The sequence below is a fragment of the Ruditapes philippinarum genome, unplaced genomic scaffold (assembly GCF_026571515.1).
Source record: "Ruditapes philippinarum isolate M1 unplaced genomic scaffold, ASM2657151v2 ctg17453_1_1_1_1, whole genome shotgun sequence".
NCBI classification, from domain to species: Eukaryota; Metazoa; Mollusca; class Bivalvia; order Venerida; family Veneridae; genus Ruditapes; species Ruditapes philippinarum.
The window spans coordinates 32,336-45,879 of NW_026864872.1; the positions used below are offsets into that span (position 1 = coordinate 32,336).

At 34.0% G+C, this 13,544-nt stretch overlaps 1 protein-coding gene and 1 long non-coding RNA gene across 2 annotated transcripts; one reads left to right on the top strand and one right to left on the bottom strand.

Moving 5' to 3' along the window:
- Window positions 1–5,101: 5,101 nt before the first annotated feature.
- LOC132727118 (uncharacterized) lies at window positions 5,102–6,598 on the bottom strand. Its single transcript, XM_060712525.1, has one exon. The coding sequence runs from the start codon at window positions 6,596–6,598 to the stop codon at window positions 5,102–5,104; it is 1,497 nt and encodes a 498-aa protein (XP_060568508.1).
- Window positions 6,599–8,956: 2,358 nt separating this feature from the next.
- Window positions 8,957–11,353, top strand: LOC132727119 (uncharacterized). Its single transcript, XR_009625294.1, has 3 exons — window positions 8,957–10,128; window positions 10,554–10,664; window positions 11,241–11,353. It is a non-coding gene; the product is annotated as an uncharacterized LOC132727119 (long non-coding RNA).
- Window positions 11,354–13,544: the final 2,191 nt, after the last annotated feature.

The window sequence follows — 13,544 nt, forward strand, 5'->3', positions numbered from 1 at the left end:
CCCCTCATCGCCAAGAAAATTTTGGACTTGTGAGAGGCTATAAATGACCCAAGATTGATCATAAGGTAACGTGTAACCAACGCTGAAAAGCATTTGACTCTATCTCAATCCATTGAGAAGTTGCAGCACTTTGAAATCAATTATGATGGAAAAAATCAACGCAAAATAGTGATTTTTGGCAATTTTGAGATATCCCCTCGTTGCCATGGTAACAGAAAATTTAAACCTGAGCATGTTGTTGCAAGGGCAATGGTCCAGTCAACATTTGTGACAAGTTTGATTAGTGTTGAAGCAGTTTTTATAGTATTATAGCAATTTGAACTTGTAACGGGAGACTTTTCAATGAAAACAGCCATTTTTCACAAAATGCTCATGAAGTAATGGGTTAATAAATAGCAAAATTATTTCTAAAATACAAATTTTATATATAAATCTACTTCAGGAAACTAACTGTAAAAAAGTGTTTTATTTTAATTTAACAACAAACAATATAGCTAGGAATATTTCAGCACTCAATTTTTTTTTGATATTTTTAAATGATTCAAGTAATATAAGAGCTTTATTTTATGCTTTTCAGTGGATTACTGATTTATCCGTGAAAATTATATTTGATAATTTCACAGTGAAAATTATCAAAATATAATTTCACTTTTTTCAATGACGAAACTACTTTTTTAAGATTTTCCCCATGTGGTACCTCAATTTTATTTTTACTGACAATTCTGACAATATCAGGCTGTTTAAAGAAAAAGCAAAGCTGAAATTGATAATCAGCTTAAACGTCAAAAGTAATAAAAAGAAGAAAACTTACTTCTATTCATTCAAATTCCAATCACCAAATTTCATCTCTAAATTTTTTGTTTCATTTTTACAGTCTGACAAATACATTACTTCCACATGCAAACTGCTCTTGATGACATTTGGGCACATTAAAGTATCCTACGAGCAATAACTGCCGTACGCTTTATGAAAAATTGAAAAGCAATGACAGCTATCACCTCGTAGAACAATTAAACCACCCAGCGTTCCGAGCAAGCTTCCAAGTTTTCCATTTTCCAAGCTCCTTTTCTGAATGTTTTCACATCTGTCAACACTTATTTTTTGTCTGTTTCAATCCTCAAATATGTTTTCTTTCTTTTAAAAAGGTGTATGACTAACAAATCCAAATGATATCCCTCTGAATCAAACACAATTATTTTCCTCCCGTGAAATACACAACTTTAAAAAATGGCTGCCGCTTACATTTAACAAAGCCAGGTCTAATATAAATACGCAGTAAGTAACAGAAATATGGATGGATGGTTTGAATTTTTCTCCTACAAGAATTGTTTGTTTTTATTATTAAAACAAGCGATCATTCATATTTTTTTAACAAAATAAATAATATCACTGTCATTTAACGTTGATTGTCGGACTTATTTTGCAGCTCAAGACTTCTTGTTTTTAATGAGAAATTCCGACTAAATGGGGCTCTCAATGGGTAAAACAGATTTTAATATTTACGTTAATGTCATGAAAATTTCGTTTAAACTTGTTTTTTAGCATAAAATAAAAAGAAAATTTGTTTGTTTGTTGTGTAAGATTTAATTCTATTTCATCTCGTGAACTTTAAAAACAGTATTCTCACTCGTGGCTACGCCACTCGTGAGAATACTGTTTTTAAAGCCCACTCGATGAAATAAAATTTCATCTTACACACAAACAAACAAATATCCTCTATGTCATTGATTCGGTGGAAAACAAATATAAGATGAAATTAATTTTGATGATACAAAGATATATTGATAATTAGTACTACTTGTCTATTAATTCTTTTCCATTATTGTTTAAATGCTTTCAGTAAAAACATGGTCTTTTCATAAATGTGTCCTGTTTCAAACAAATGCCCATTGCATGATTTTTGCTAACAATTTTTTGTCATCACTGCCATGAAATATGCTTCTGCATAATTATGTTTTGGTTGAATTTTCATAATTTCTAGACATTCAATTATTAAATCAAAATTATCGATTTTCTAAAATGTGTACTGATCAAAAAAAAAATATCAACGATACACATCAATTTTCTATTGATGACAGCTCTAAGTAATTTTTTTTTTTCAATTATTTACTCAATTATTTATTATAAAAATAAAGATAAAAGTTGCTTAAAAGATTTACATTCTTATTGAATTATATAAGGACAGCTGTATTATAAAAATGTAACTGCAATTTCACTGTTTATAGCCCTGGAAAGAAACAGTTGCTAACATTGGTTTATCTTTTCTATTTTAATTTTTATAAAAACATGGCAGACAAAGGCATGTAATCTGTTTTAATAATATATTGGTCAAAACCATAATTGCTACTATGTTAAGTTTAATGTGGTGCATCTACAAGTCCCATACATTCATACAAATAGAATGGGGTCTATTATCAAAAATTAGAATGACTCAGTTCATTCTCTATGTCATGCATGTAAACCACTTTAATTAACAGAAAATCTCAATTTTCAAAGACCCAAACCACATTATGTCACAAAAATTAATCTGAATTTTCATATAAAATCAAAGCTATTAAACCATGATAGTGATGTGGCGTATAATTTTTAAAGTTTGGTGGCAGGAAATAAGACAATTTGAATTCAATATATCAAAATTTTTTAAAAAAGAAGCAATGAAAACAAAGTTATTTATAAATTTGAAGTCTGTTCATGAGATATAATATAAAAGAATCTCACTGGGATATGTTGGACAAGAAAACTTTAGGATTCTTAGCAGGTTCATCCAAAATATTGACTACATCCAACCAAAATGTTCAGAAAAGTTCAAGATTCCTAGTGGTTTTATCCAAAATCTCAAAGTCTAAGTCCTGTGATGGTTGGATATTATTGAGACATAGATATTATGTATATATATATCCAAATGCCACTTTTTATAACAAATACATAAAAAAAACTGTCTCATTAGAAAATGACAACAGTAAAAAAACATGGTTAATAAGTTGTCACGTACTTCACTTCAGTGTTGTTATGTTTTTCTGGTCCTCTGTAATCATTGATTCCATCACTTTTAAGTGTTGAAAATTGAGTACAGCTTAAGTCCGTGCTAGGGGGCGTGAGGGATGTTGCACTTTTCATTATTGCTCATGTACAGACTTAATCAAGTGAGTCTGCAGTTTTCATGTAATTTTGTTGTGATTAATGCTTACATTTACTTTGAAATTAAAAAAATACACTGCTTTGGATTTCCTGTTACTGTTTAAAATTAATTTTAAAATATTCAGTTTTAAACTTCCTTTCATATGTTTACTGGAATCCTACTTATTTCCGGACAAAATATGAAGTTTTTTATCTGCAACCTTTTTTTAAAATAATAAAAAAGATTGAAATTTTACCCATATAACTCTAGGTTCTAAATGCACGTAAACATTCCTTTATCAACCATGAAATTAAACATTTGACCGTAGAAATGTGGCTTTAAAGTCGGGCATTATAAGAGGGAAAAAAACGTGTAAACAACTCAATTTACCGGACATTATGTTTCAAACTTTTTGAAGTCATTATTTGAAATTAATCTTTAAATAACAAGCAAGGAAACTACCACTATTGAATGGCAAGGTTAAGATATTTGAAAAACCCAGTATGTCACTAGAAATAGACACAGCAGTCATGCCTGTTATGAAAAGGCCAATATATAGGGTGTAATTGAAATTAACACTTTTAACTCAATTAACGTATTGATCCTTCATGATCCTTAAATGTATGAAACATTTTAATATTCAAATGGAATTCTGTTCTTCTGTTCTTTGTCATACAGTTTCCTTTTGGTCATCATGTAGCATGTTACAAAAGCCATAAAATCAATTTTATTTACATTTCATGTAGTGTTTCCTCCAATGGGCGTAACCCGTTTCTTTATATGTTTTTTAGTTCGCACTTCTTTGTAAAAGACAACAATAAGATAATGTTAAGACTAAATTTAAAATTACTTTCATCATTAAAATATGTTTCAATTGTCTCTTGAGGTAACGTTGAAAAGAATTAAAAGTAAAACCTTTCTAAAAAATCATTAAGGGTCTCCATATTCGGGCCTGCGCAGAACAGATTATTCCCCCGCATGACAAGGTCAAAACAAAAGGGCATGTTTGTAGATAAAGATCTGAATCAACAATATTTATCTGAGAATGGTTTTGTTGTTATTTACTTTGAAATAGAAAGTGTGTGAATGATTCAGACTGTATGATTTTTTAATCGAAGCAACAAATAAAGCACTATTCAGCAGTAATAGCTTTTGTCCGGTAAACTGATTGTCCGGTAAATATGTAGGACCCCAGTAATGTATTACATGTGGTTCATAATCCACAAAGACCTATTTTAAACAAACCTTACAATTAATTTGTTTGTAATAAACATCTTTCAATGTCTATGTAATGCAGTAACTTCGATACTTAAAATTAAAGTTAGTGCAAAAACTATGGTAAGTGCACTTACATCACTTTTTGCGTTTAAAATCACAGTGCAAAAAGTCATGTAAGTGAAGAAGAATGTCTAATTACTTTTTATCCATAAATGAATAATTGTAATGTTTAAACCCAATTTAATAATACATGTACTTATTAATGATTTTTCAACATTATTGTCTGGAATTAAAAGGGTTTACTCAAAATGAACAAATCAGTTTTTTTGTGTCTCCTGTAAAATTTCAAAAATGTCAGTTACAGTACTTTTTGCGCCAAGGTGACGATATTATCGATACAAAAATGTAAATTGCAACGAACTTCATGTTCATAAGAATGATTATATTTGCAATAAATCATGCATTATATTAAAGTACTTGCTAATGTTAAAACAATCTATTTAATACACAGTATGTATCCTTTTAAACATTAACGTAATCTTGTGAAATATTTTCAGCGTAATACAATAATTAGTCTGAACATTCTAAAAGGCACAACTTTGTGATTGGCCTTATCATAGCTGAGTCCCTAGTTTGAACTTTACATTTACGAATATGCCCATCCCTACCCTTAATGACTTCGGTTACTCTGCCTAGTGGCCACTGTCTTCTAGGAACACTATTGTCCACCACAAGCACAACATCATCTACATGTACATCTCTAGTCTACCTTTGCCATTTCTGCCTTGCTTGTAGGGTTGGTAAATACTCTTTTACCCATCTTTTCCAAAATATGTCCGCTAAATATTGGATTTGTCTCCACCATCTCTTGCTATAGATGTCTTCCTTTTTAAGAATGCCGACTGGTAAACAAGGATTAGACTTCATTAAAAGAAGCATGTTTGGCGTGAGTGCTGGTGGGTCCCTCGGATCACTGCTTGCATTAGTTATGGGTCTATCGTTGATTATTCGTTCAGTTTCGGCAATCAGGGTCAATAACTTTTCGTCTGTAAGGAGTTGTTGTCTCACAACAGCTTTGAGAATAGTACGCGTTGACCTTATCAAGCGTTCCCATGACCCGCCCATGTGACTGGCATAGGGTCGGTTAAAGTGCCAGTCTACATCATGTTGCACAAGAAGTTGTCCGATTTTAGACTGGTTCCATTGTTTTATTGAGCTTTTTAACTCTTTGTCTCCGCTAACAAGATTCGTTCCGTTATCGCTATATAGCTTTTCTGGATACCCTCGACGACTTGTAAAGCGTTGATAAGCAGCTATGAAAGAATCAGTTGTTAGACTGTGTGCTATTTCGATGTGGACTGCTCTTGTAGTTAGACAGTAAAAGAGACATCCGTATCTTTTTAAACAAGTTCTACCTGATTTCACTATCAAAGGACCGAAGTAGTCTACACCGACATAGGTGAATGGGGATTTATCGGGGGTCGTCTGTTCTTTGATCAAGGGTGCCATCTGTTGTCTAAGAGGTAGACTGTGTTGTCGCTTACGTATAAAACAATCTCTGATAATTTTCTTTATAGTACACGGTCCCTTTAATATCCAGTATTTCGTCCGTGTTTCAGCAAGTACCTGTTGTTTACCAACATGTCCGTTTGAATTATGGTAATGACGAATAATCAATTCTGTCACGTGACTATCGTGCGGAAGGATAATCGGGCACGTATCATATTCTTTATGGGTATTTCTTCCATATACACGGATTAGTCCATTAACAAGTATGGGGTTTAATGTAGATAATCTACTGTCTCTTTTTACACGATTTCCTTTGTAAATATCGTTCAGTTCCTGTTTAAAGCTTGAGTTCTGTATATGTCGTACTATAGCGTAAGTTGCGTTCTTTATCTCGGAAACGGTAAGATTTCCTCGTTTTGGTTGTTCATTCAAAGTCAAGTGATGTCGTCTGCAATATGTTATGAATCTCAGTAACCAAGCAACTGCTCTAAGCAACATTGCCCAATTGGAAAAATAGTTAATGAGGTCTTCTATATGAGGTCCTGTGTACGATGCGGTGGTATTAACAATAATCTCTCTCTTTACTTCGGAATCATCATCTGCAATTTGTAGCTTATGTGGGATTTTAGGCCAAGTCGATTCATCTTGTAATAAGTATTTTGGTCCCTCTAGCCATATTTTAAGACCATGAATGTCATTTGGATGGATGCCCCTTGAAGCATTTATTAGCTGGGTTCGAACCGGAATCGACATAACGCCACTTCTCAGGGGATGTAGTCTGGTGAATGTAGCTTATTCTATTTCCGACGAATGTCTTAAATCGTCTTAAATCGTCTGTTATTGTTGTTTATATATCCAAGCAATATCATAGAATCCGTCCAGAATGTAACTTGGTCGACCTTTAAGTCAAGTTCTTCTGACAACATAGCATAAAGGCGGCATGCCACTACAGCTCCGCACAGCTCTAATCTTGGAATGGTTGTTTGCTTAATTGGTGCTAATCTAGATTTACCAATAACAAAACTGCATGAAATTATATTCTGTGTATCCGTCAATCGTAAGTATGCACATGCGCCATTACCTGTCTCTGAGCCATCGCTGAACACGTGCAGCTGTACGTTCTTCAATTTACTGAAGTGATTTGGACGGAAACAACGGTCAATACTAATTTGTTCTAACGATGGTAGATTTGCTATCCACTGTTGCCAATCTTCTATTTCTTTCTGCGGAATGGTTTCATCCCACCCTATCTTCTTCCTACATAGGCTCTCACAGGTGATACAAGTCCTAATATATATAAGTCATGGGTGTTATAGATAAATCCCAACCAGGCCACCATAGAAAACGTAGGGCATCACAGTCTTTCTCACATACACGTACCTGGTGAAACATTGCCTCTATGTCAGCGGAAAGAGCTACCTTTTCTTGTCGAAATCTGGTTAATACGCCTACAAGACTGTTCATCATATCAGGACCGTGTAAAAGTTGACTATTTAGTGAAATACCTTTATATTTTGCCGCACAATCAAATACAACACGCATTTTTCCGGGCTTATTCACGTTTGCTACTGGATGGTGGGGTAAATACCATATCTGTTCAGAGTTCGTATCTTTATTTGTCACTTCTTTTGCGAATCCTTTATCAATATAGTCTGTCATTGTTTTGGTATACATCTCATGTAACACGTTGTCACGAGAAAGTTTTCTTTTAAGGTGATTCAATCGCGCATGCGCAAGCGCTAAATTATTCGGCAATTTTGTGTCACCCTGTCGCCATGGTAATCCCATCTCATAGTGTCCATTAACCTGAGAAAGTGTAGATTCCATAATTCCAAGTGCTCTCTTATCTTCAACTGACATGGAATTTTTCTCATTATAGGTTGCGTCATTGAAGTCTGACGTCCACATACGTTCAAGTTGTTGTTGTAGTATGGCGTCACTTGACTGACCGAAATGAATGTTAATTGGGGTTCTTCTGTTGTCTGTTTTATTATGTTTTGAATTATTGCGTGGTATTGGTCCACGAACTGCCCAACCAAGTTGCGTTCTCACTGCATATGGCTCATTACTACTTCCGTTTCGTATCTCTAGAGGAATATGTGCTACCGGTGTATCCGTACCAATTAGTAACATGACTTCATTAACGTTCACGTTCGGAATATTCAAGTCACTTAAATATGGTATATTTCTAATATCATCGGCTGTAGCTGCAGATCGCGTAGAAATAGGCAATTGTTTTACTGTCCAAACATTGTGAAGCTTCACTTCACTTTCACCGGAAATAGGTTAGGTCCACTTCTTTTCCGTGTATTGCGTTCCTTGTTGAATTAACAGTTGAAATCTGGAAAGTAACTGGCCTACTAGATATATTCAGCTTCTGTATAAGCTTTTCGTCACACAGGGTTTTGTCTGCACCATCGTCAAGCAGGGCATATGTTTGACAGAAGTAACTGTCCCTACCCTTAACAGTTACAGGTATAATCCCCAAACATGTTTTAGAAAATGAGCCATTTGTGGCCGTACAATTAATTGAAAGTTGCGTTACAGTCTTATCAGAACCTACCGGGAACCAGCTATGTAATAATGTGTGATGTTTGCTGCTACAATTAGGTATAGTACATGATTTCTCTTTCCTACATTCACTAGACATGTGATTGCGTTTAAGACAATTGAAACATAATCTGTTCTTAACAACATATTTCTTTCTATCTGTTGACGTCATTTTCTTAAATCTATGACATAATGCTAAGTCTAAGCATGAACCAGAGCAGCAATAACATTTTCTTTCGTTCTTGTGTTTATCACTTTCAGTATATGACGACAAGGAAGTTATTTTGCCTTTAACAAAATTGCTAGGCAGACTATGGGGCTGTTTTCTTACTTGGGATGGTGCATTTTCTTTAACAATATCAATACCATATACCGAACAAGCAACACGTGATCTTTCTTCAACAAATTTCAACAAATCAAAGAATCTCGACTCTTTGCCACACTCAATAGGGGTCATCTACTAGTTATTACCAATTAATATGTGAAATATGAAGACTTTGTGATAAATTGTAGCCAAGATAATGAAAGGAAATAATTCTTATATTTAAGGCCCCTGAGACCTTGACCTTTGACCTAGTGACCCCAAAAACAATAGGGGACATCTACTAAATATGGTCAATCATTATGTGAAATATGTTGACTTTGTGATGAATACTTTTCAAGATTATCAGCGAAAACTATGCAGACATTTAAGGCCCCTGTGACCTTGACCTTTGACCTAGTGACCCCAATATCAATAGGGGTAATTTTCTAGTTATGAACAATCACAATGTGAAATATGAAGACTTTGTGATAAATAATTTTCAAAATAATCAGCGGAAACCATGTAGTCTACCGACGGACAGACCGACAGACAGACCGACATTCGCAAAACAATATACCCTCTCTTCTTCGAAGGGGGGGGGGGGGATAGTAACAACGACAGTGACCTACAACATCCGAGAATGGATTCCGGGTCATCCGATTCACGGTCCTACGATCTACCTTTTGAGCTAATCACGGGTCACCAACGATTGGAATTCCGTTGAAGCTGGAGACCCTGCTATGTTTCACCACGATGAAGGTTGTAACATGAAAGTATGCTTTTGTCGAAAATATGAATAAATTTTTATTTCTACATTCTTGAACTTTTTTATTAAATACACAGTACAAATGACAGTGTATTTTATTTGTTTTATGCCAGGTACAAGGGCTATGGCTTGTCAATGATGGTAGCGACTTAATGTGGAATACTCAGTAGTGCAAATTACGCTCACCATGTCCGGAAATGGAAGGAATTTCATAGACAAGCAAACTTGGCACACAAACCTTATCCGGTCTTTGGGTTATTAGATTAAAACTTAAAATTTAAATGAGCTATAACATGTACTTAATGTCTGATTATTCTAAAACAACAGCAAACATCGCTCGAAGCAAGTTAAAATACAAGTATTCATTAACTTTGATTGTTTTACTATACCGATGTTTTATTTTAAAGATATATTTAATATTGAAACAGATACTCCAAATTCCAACCATCATTTATAAGCCTTCCAACGAAATCATCAATCGTTATTTTGGCTTCGACATATCACACCACACGGTGTCTGTCCTTGCCGTGTTGATACAAAGGTCAAATTCTCAATTCAGGGCCAGTGCTTTGTTGCAGCAGATCCAGAAGCGTTTGCACCTGGGTTTGCAGACAGACTAAGTGACTAAGTGATCTCAGGCAACATTTTAGGAATTTCGAGACAGTAAGTCTCTACATTGAGTGTCAAAGACATTTATTTTACCTCACGCATTTTATATACAGCTGTATATCACATCAGAGTGTAACAATTTTCGAACCGCTGACAACCGAATAGCCCTCACTCCAAATGTCTTGTTTCAGCTTTAATTATTTTTCTTTAATATTGACTTTTTTGGGTAAAATAAAATAAACATCTCATCCCACTGCTTTGCAGAACAACAGTTACTGTAGTTACAAACTTAGTGCTTTGTTTAACAGAGAACAGACTAAAATTTAAGTTGCTGACTGGTTGAAATAGGGAATGCTCGTTCATCAAGCATTGTTCCATACAGTTAGCGAGGATTGTTTTCATACAAACATCGATATTTTTTGTCAAATAGATAAATGCTGGTCTGATATGAATCAATAATACATAATTTAATCTACTAGGCAGATGGTCAATCAGAGGTGTTGGTAGCCGGTGATTCAGAGAAAATACACATGGAAAAATGTGACAATCAAGGTGGAATCTGGTACCATCCAAACCAAATTAAAAATGTCGTAAGTTTGTGTTTTTTTCCACTTTGTTCCCGAATTGAGGGTTGTACGTACAAGAACAATCTGGGTTATTCTACCGAGAATGGTTTACAAGCATAAGCCTGCCGTTATAAGCTTTCACAAACATTATAAGCTCTTATTTTTCCGGACTCTTTTAAACTTGACCTTCTGCACATTTTACTTCTTTTAAAAGAAGGCAGTAACCATATCTTGGAGCAAATCTTACTTATTTGTTACTTAAAGGAACTCGACTGGGGTCAAAAAGCATTGAACATCAAATTTGAATTTCTCTTATAGAGCAGCTGGAACACTTAAAACAGAAAGAAATGCAAAAGAAAATTTTGAAATATAAACAGAAATAAATTGAAGAATCGTGTTTCAATGCTATTCTTACCCCAATTTGAGTGAACACTTCTGCGGAGTCCCTTTAACGTTGAACACAGTTACCTACACTGGTATCTAGAAGCTTCTGTAATTAAAACAATACTACAGAATAATGGTTCTACAAATAACAAGTTAAATAAAATAAGTTTGAAACAACATATGCACTCGATATAATAACAGTTTTATTCATTTCAGAATGATATAGCTGCGTCATTACAAATTGAACCTATGAATTCGTTGTAGAAGGCTGAACGCAACTTTTGGATCACCGTCAAACGGACACACTGTCAAAACATTTTAATTATGTGTTATTGCTTTATTATTTCAATTACAGATGATATACATGTGTTGTGCTTTAAAAATAACTTCTTCATAAAAAAAGAATCAAACGCCAACTAGTAGAACAAAGTAAATTTTCAATCGCAAATTCTCGGCAATTTCCATCAAATTTCGGATAAGAATTATAAATAATAGCCGAGAAGTTGAAATTGAGTACACTTATGCAATCGGAGCATCTCGGCTTTTATCAGTAATTATCCGAAGACTTACGAGAAGGACTGAAAATATGCGATTGACACTTATGCTAGAAGTCGTAAAAGGCAGATCATTCTAATAAATCACACACGTCTATTGAACAACGGATTTATATTATATATATGTAATATAAATCCGTGATCGAACTTATTGCAGCTTTCTTAAGCACAATATTTTTGTTATTAAGTGTATTTTTCTCCTATCCCTTTATATCATTATTGTCAAATTAAACCTACCTTTACTTTCTTATTTGTTGTCCGTTGTATAAAACTACAAAACTTGATAGTCGACAACATTAAACTCCATGTATTTCTCTATAGCGACCCAACTCTTTCAGGAAATGCTAGTTGATTTAAATTTCAAATTATTACATTGAACATTTAAAAAGAAATCTGATTCATTCATAATAATGGACTAAAGTAAAAAAGGTTTCTTTCATCTAATCATACATACATTACAATATCAGAACAACAATATACGAAATGGAAAAATAGTCTAATATTTGCTTAAAGGTAATTTTTGCGAACAAATGAGAAAAGAAATTATTAGATACACTTTGAAACAAAATATTACATATGATTAAAACTTTTGAAAAAGGGATGTACCGTATCCATTTCGCCCGAACTATATAATTGTAATTGTATCATAGTTTGGTGACGTTTCTGTTGAAAATGTTTCAGAGTTAAATCGTATACATATACATGCACAGTGCGTTAACTGGAGTACCCGCACTCCAGAGCATGCCCATTGATTGGTTCATTTTTGCTCGGGTTTACTTATTGTTTCGGCAGAGAAAGGGAAAGCGACAGAAATATCATATTTAGATGCTCGTCTATTGGTTACTTTTTCCCGCGGTTTCATATTGCGACAACAGGGAACGTTTTTTTTATGTTTGACTATGACACAAAAAAGAAAGAACATCAAAACCCTCGGCAATCTGATTAATAATCATGGGCTACGCCCGTTCGTACAAATCAGATAGCCTCGTGTTTCGATGCTTTTCCTATTACTTCAACACAGCAATGTATTAGTGTGATATAAATTGTAAATCTATTACATTTTAACCATAAAAACAACCGTGAGAAATGAAACAGAAGATTTGCTATAAATTGCTTGTTTTGATGAACGAGTGTGACACCGGTTATAAGAAATAACAACATACTCACTTGGTCTGATAAAAAACCTTTCTGATATATCATGGATTGCTTGTACACTTATTTACTATAAAACGCTGTGTTTCATCTCGTCAAAGTGAGCAAATGAAAAGATGCGCGTGTTCCGTTAAAAAAAACACGTGATATTGACACAGTCTAAACTGATTAGGGGAAGTGACTCAAGCTAGGCGTTTTGCAAACTCCCCGAAGCAGTTACTTCCCCTGATCACTACATCACAGTTTTGTATCGTAAAAATAACGAAATTATTGTGAACGATGTTCCGTTTAAAGACTTCTTTAATATTCTCGCTTCTTTCAATTTTCAAAGTGAATTCAAGTGGGGACGCAGCTTTGGAGTGACATTGTGCTTCTTTCTTTTTCGTTGTCAAGTTGAATGCCCCTGCTTCCTATGTAATCTTCATAGTTTATTGTTAAAAATTCTGGATTTTCCATTTTTGTTTTGTTTGATTTTTACTTATTAAACGTTTATTTTTTAACAATGTGATGAAATATGCTATACGCACTCTAAGAGTTGAACAATTTATCACAAAGTTGTAAGCATATTAGTTCTATACAATCATATTATACATGATATAAAGCGATGCAGATGAAATACCGTCGGTGTTCAAAGTGAAAACATTTCATTTTTTGACATTTCTGCGTATGTATTTAAGGGTCCATCTAGCCCTTTGGGCACTGAGAGTACGGGCCCTTTATGACATATCACACCACAAACTGTCTTCTATAGCCGTGTTGATACAAAAATGATACTCTCGTTTTCAGGGCCAGTGCTTTGTTGCAGTAGACCCGG